Source organism: Streptopelia decaocto (genome assembly GCF_964273445.1).
Source record: "Streptopelia decaocto genome assembly, chromosome: 7".
NCBI lineage: Eukaryota > Metazoa > Chordata > Aves > Columbiformes > Columbidae > Streptopelia > Streptopelia decaocto.
In genome coordinates this window covers 43,072,352-43,078,681 of record NC_138661.1, presented here as the reverse complement: position 1 = coordinate 43,078,681, position 6,330 = coordinate 43,072,352, and the positions used below count along the sequence as shown (strand labels likewise).

Genomic DNA, 6,330 nt, shown 5'->3' with positions numbered 1-6,330 from the left:
AGGTCTTGTAATAAAGGATGAGGGCTCAAATCTATGAACAGACCATCCTCTTAAAGCTCAGAAGTAAGGTACATAAGAATAAAAAATGTATTTTTAAATCTCTTAATGTTTGGGTAGGAGCAGGCTCATCATGTGTGTCAGTAGGTTCATGCCATGCAATGGCATTGTTGACTTCAGGGGCATTACATTCTCCAGAAATTAGCTCCTTGAATACAAGGATATGGTTAACCTGCCATATGCTATATTGGTAACATAGTGAAAAATGGGGAAAAAGGTACCATTAAGTGATATATTCAGCATCTGTGTTCCAGTGGTTTCTCATACACTGTGTTCCACCAAGCCGTAGTGCTGCTGTAGAGAGATTGGTATGGCTGTCAAGGGCACTGGTGTGTTCCTACAGGGCAGTCACGACGGACAGCAGGATTCACCGAGGTGAGTAGTAAGAAACCAGGAGGCTGGAGGCTTCATTGTAGTGTGATTGGTGCTGTTCCAGTTGAGTTAAACTCTGGTTTGTCTCATAAACTGCAAATGTGCATCATCCTGAGCATGCACAAAACTTTGTGACATCACTTGAGTCTAATTTGTAATCTGCTCAACAGATAGCAATGCTTTTAAACAAAATCCTGGATTCAAAACAGTGTATTTGCATCTGAATCACCAAGCCAACCCCCTCAACCTTTAGCGAGACATTCATATAGCTTCGACAATATATTCTCCAGCAAGACGATAACTTCATGCACTAGTGCCATCCCAGCTCAGTCTTTTGATGAAGTCCTCTGCTCAAATTGGGCTTGTCTGCAGCCACTCCCCACCTCCATCACTCCGTACATATCCAAAACATTAAAGACTGCGGGCATACTTGGGAAAAGGATGAATGGTAGAGGTTGGAGGTGTGTGAAAAAAGAGTGTAAGAATAGAAAAACATTGGGTGGGACACTAGTTTACTAGAAGTTATACTTCAAATAAAATGCTAATCTTAATTCCTACATCCTTTGGAAAAACAAAACAAAACAAAACAAACAAACAAACAAAAAACCACACACACCCCCCAGAAAAGAAAACCACCAAGCAACAAACAACCTGCTTTATGAACTGCATAAATCTGTCTTATCCTGTCACAGCCCTAACCTGACCTCTAAAACCATTCTCTGTAGCATCTTGCTTCCAGGATTCTTATTCCTGCCTCACCACTTCTCCTTTCCATCTGTTGGGGAACAACAGCTTGGAAAAAATTAACTAGGTCAGAAGCTAGCAATTCCGACTTTGAATGTCACACATGCCTCCTTTGCTGAACGTGGAAAATTAAGATAGAAAGGGAATTATGGATCCCATCATCTAAACACATGAAACGAATGTTCAGAATTAATGTACCTGTAATGGCAGCAGGAAAGCTAGTAGAAATAAACAACAACAACAATAAAATCAAAACCCTACCGAAGTAGGTAATTTGTTTAATTCCACACTGCAATATGTAAGACAGAGAAAAGTTAATAATCTCTTTCCATAAAACAGTTGTATTTCTGATTTTGAGGATAGAGATTGTACATTTATTATATTTGTCTTGTAAAGTGTCATAGCTGTACAGAAAACTTCATAGAGGAGGTAAAATCTGCTGAAGAAATAACTAGGTCACAATCCTTAGGAGTTTAAATGAGATTTAAGGAAGTATATTCCAAACTGATAACCGACACAAAGCAACGTATGTGTGTAAATATGATAGGCAAATACTAGAAAGCTTCATGGAATACATACATTTTCAGGTTGCTTTTTAAAGAAAAATGAATACATCAGATGGGAAATTACTGTGGACACATAAAATTTGATGCCACATGAGCAGAAAGCTGAAATATGTGACCTATATCATGAAACACAACAGCATATGCTTAGCTGGTTACTGAAGAGGAAAAAAGATACTGTATTCAGCTGAAACCACACAGGGAATATGAGGACGCTGAACTTAATTATTTGAACTGAAGTCAGCTGGGACACCAGTGTAACATCTTGGAAAAAAATTGCCAGGGCATCTCCTCAGTAAGCATCAGTGATCAAGATATATATTAATCAAACATCTAAATAGCACTGCCTCCTTCAGCACAGCCCACTAAAAACAAAAATAAACAAACAAAACAAAACAAAACAAAAACAGGAAAGGTTGACATGCACTTTATAGTTTTGTCCTATTTGATTTAAAAATAAAATACTGTGTATAAAACCTTAGAAGCTTGCCAGTGCAACGCCAAAAGCAGGACAAAAAGGTGTGGCATATTTGTACAAGGTCCTGAACAATGTGGAAAGCATTCAAAATACTGAAGTCAGGTGTGTCCTTTCCTATGGCAGTTTCTCTATTAAGTGTCTCTCTTGGCCCTTCCCAAGTTAGAATGATAGAAATGTTTCAGGGATGCTAAGTGCAAAGGCTTCTCTTTCCAGGGCCAGGAGGCCAGGAGGAGGGTGGTATTTGCAGGGCAGAGCCCCTTGCACAGGTCACGAAATATTTCATCAACCAGCTGAGAGAAAAAGCTAATCCAGAGATTTTTATCCAAACCCTGTACGGAGCGAACCTGATAGGCACAGTAAAGGCTGGTGAAAAGGAGACGATCAAACTCTGTTAGAGGCAAGGGGCTATCAGTCAGTGAGTAATATCTCAGATAATGCTCAATCTCTGATGGTGTTTTGGGAACTTCATCCTCTAAAATCTGCATGAAGCGCCGTACCGGACGCAGGGACGCCAGCTCTTCATCCTGCAGCCGAATTGTCCCATTGGCCTGAATATCCAGCCCTCCCCAGAGCATCTGAAAGAGAAGATCAACATGTGCACAGGAAGCCCAGCGCAAACCCTTCTCCAGTTATAACTGAGCTGTAAAGCCACCTGCAATGCTGCCAAATCTCTGGCTGGACCGAGAAGCAGCCCCTCCCTGACTCACTGCCCACAGCCCGCCCAGTCCCACTCCATGTCCTCCTCTGTCAGCCCCACACCCCTTCTCTGACCAGCCCCACGCCTTGGTTCCCCTGTGGGAGCCATCCAGCTCTCGCCTCCCGCCCTGCACGTCCCACTGCAGTCCCGCCCACAGCAGCTCCCTGGCGCAGCCGCCTTGGGTGGGGGAGTCCCTTGTCCCACCCCAGAGCTGTGAGATGCTGTGGAGAGGGTCAGAGCCCCCCATGATGGGAGAGAGTACAAATACAATTAGGGCATTGACAATGCATTTTCCAGGCACTCCCAAAAACCAGCGGGGATGAGAACAAGCAGAACATGTGAGTTTTACATGCAGGGCAGTGGGAGCATGGGCACTAACAGTGACTCAGCCCACGGGCCCCCAGTGCCCAGGAGACCTCTAACATGACGTTGGCGTCCTCTGGGCTACGATGGGGTGTGTTGGCACCAGTAACGTCCCTGCTGTGAAGATGTTCATCTGGAAGATATCAGGCAGATTTTGATAGAGAAAGACCATGGCCCTTCCTGTTTATTTTTGTCATTTGGTTGTCAATAACATCTTTAACATTTCTGAGCTGTCACTCAAGGCTTGCCAAGCATAACAAATGCTGAGCACGGCATTTTGATGAGCAAAACAAGCTTTTTAAGAAAAGCAGAAGTGGTTAAGGGAGACAAGTGTAAGTTCTGGATGTGATGGCCCTTAGTCCTGCCAACAAAGCTAAAGCGTACAGCAGCAAAGGCACTTGCTTTGACAGGCAGCACGAAAGCCCAAGGGTGGGTTTTGAACTGATGGGGTTTGGTTGCTTGGCAGTTTTTGCTGAAGAAAGTAATGCTGCCCAACGGAAGGAGCGTACTGGGATGCTCCTCAGCCTGCTGGTGGAAACATAACCTGATGCTTCTCCTGCTTTCATACTTCTCCCCTGAGCATCTGCTGCTGGCAGGGGCAGAGTGTGAGGCCAAAATAACCTGGCTGGATCCATTATGGCTGGGACACCTGACATTATTTAAACTGGGAAAAGTGGATATGAAGCCAGAGGGATGCGAGTTTATTAATACCAAGGGTCACATTAATCCTAAAAAATCTTCCATGTTCACTTACTAATTTTTCTAATGTTTCAACTTTCTGTATTTGTTTTGCCTTTATTACTTCTTTCTTCATGAAAAAAAGGAGAAAAAGTAGCCTCAGTCCAGGACTGTGAGAGGCAGGCTGCATTCCCTCCCTTCTCTGTGTTGATCAAGACCCTCTTCTACTTCTTACATACGCATTCTGCAGGTCAAGAAAGATGAGACGGAAAAAGCTTGTATAAAATAGTAAGATCTCTGACACTTTTTTTTTTTTATTTTTATATGGATGAAGGCTTTTTTACATAAAAAAGAGAGAATTTATGTTGAGTACTCCAGAGTTAAGGTCAGCACGTGCTTGTAAAAAGCATAATAAAGATTTAATACTCTCTGTGCGTGATGAGTACTACCAAACCACCCCTCCAACTTTCCATTCTTGGTGAAAGCTTTTCAGGGAGATGAACGAGTTGCCTGAAGAAGTGCCCTGCCACCTCCCAGGCTGCGGAGGTTTGTTTCTCTGCACAGCTGCAGGCTTCCTGATCCAAGCCAGCTGTGGCTTTGGAATGTGAGCAGGGATGTAGTTACCCTTTCCTACTCCTCCATGGATGTGCCAGCAAAGCTTTTAGCTCAGGTGAAGATACTACATCATCTGAAAATTTCTTTGCTTCTCTCTGCTAACTGATCTGCTAATTCCGCAGATCTCTCTACTGAGAGATGTCTGATCGGCTGCAAAGTCAGTGAATCTGTTGAATAGCCACCAAATTGCTGCTATTAGTAACTGTCTGTCCTGTCTTATAAATATATGCAATGTTAGATTTTTGAGTAGAGTAAAACAAAAAAAAAACAAAAAAAAAAAACAAAAAAACCACAAAAATTAAAACATAACAAATAATGTATTGAAATAATAACATAAATATCCTTTGGAGATGGGAAAATATCCCTTGCTTATTTTATCATTCAACAGCTGTTGTTTTTTTTCTGAAAAGCATCTGGAAAATCCACAAACATTATTGCAGGAACAAACCAAGAAAACTCCTCCTACCACCAAAAATAGCAACAGGTCTTCATCCTGCAAGTAAGTACAAATGTCTCCCACAGTGAACAGCCCAGCTGGGACCTGAGCTACCACCCTCTCTCCCATGTCAGCACAGGTAGCTGAAGCATATGGCCGTCTCTGAAGCAGCAGGCAAAGTGCCACTGGCATTGCACACATGTTTGCCAAGCCAAGAAGCCACATCGCTAGCAGGTGCCCTTCCTACCTGTCAGCCTCTGGGATCCAGCAAAGACGCAGAGGATCAGCCAGGTGTTGAACGGCACCTGGGCCATAGCAGCCCTGCTCGGGAGCGGCTGCCGCCCTCCCCGCAGACAGTGCCGTGCCTGAAGCGAGAGCAGTTTGCTGTGGCCTCTTCCCTTGCTGCTTCTGGTCCCAGCAGCCTCTGTTGGAATGGCTCCATCTCTCTGTGTTTCTGTTTGCAGTCCTGGGAAGGGCTTGCAGTTCAGCTTGCTGACCCCAAAGGATATTTTCCATCATATTTTGGAAACTTGCAAGACTTTGTTGTGAAGTTTTTGGCAGAATTTTTTAAGATTGTTTTCCAAGGGCTGATTTTCCACTGTAATTTATTATAGGAAGCTAATAGCTGAAAGAAATATTACTACATGTGATTGCCTCTGAATAAAGGGGGACCTTCTGGTCCCTTCTGCCTTGGCACAGTGCCTCTGTCACATCCCCGTGACACTTCTGCTTAGCTCCTTGGCTTCGTTTTCAGCTTTCCATTTTTTTCTGAGTTTAAAAATCTGCCAACAATCCTGAAATGTTACAAAGAGATAAGGCCAGCAGTCTGTGCAGATTCATGGAAGGGCAATAGAAGCCAAAATATACAAGCAGGAAGAAGAAATATCACGTGTTCACTTCTGTATCTGTATCAAACCTCCCAGAGGGAGAACTCAATATACTCACTTAACAAACAGCAAGGGTCAGAGCCTGCCAGCCTTTAGCATCTCATCGTCCTCTCCTGTGACAAGCCTTTCGGATTATGATGAGCATGGTCTGCTTTAGATGTTGTGAATTACATAGACGAAACTTCATCTGATTTTGTTTGCAGCAGATATCTGTTCTCTACACATTTTTGCACCTCTATTAGTGCCCAATCCCCAGTCAAGATGTTCTGTATTTCTACTCTCTGTGGCAGAGTATGGTCCCCAGTTCTCTGACAGGTTCTGAGATGCTAGGGTTATGCAAACATATAATAGTGTGTATAAATAAGTAATAGTACTGTCTCCCTCAGATTAAAGGGGAAAGAAGTCTGACCAGAAAAGAGGTAGAGCTGAAACACATCCCT

General features: G+C 43.3%; 1 protein-coding gene across 1 annotated transcript; it reads right to left on the bottom strand.

The window, feature by feature from the left end:
• Positions 1 to 1,447: 1,447 nt before the first annotated feature.
• Positions 1,448 to 5,389, bottom strand: FAM180B (family with sequence similarity 180 member B). The gene is made up of 3 exons (XM_082058328.1): positions 5,251 to 5,389; positions 3,328 to 3,407; positions 1,448 to 2,789 (listed from the first exon to the last, which is right to left on the bottom strand). Exons 1-3 carry the CDS (start codon positions 5,315 to 5,317, stop codon positions 2,346 to 2,348), a joined length of 591 nt encoding a protein of 196 aa, XP_081914454.1. The 5' UTR covers positions 5,318 to 5,389; the 3' UTR covers positions 1,448 to 2,345.
• Positions 5,390 to 6,330: the final 941 nt, after the last annotated feature.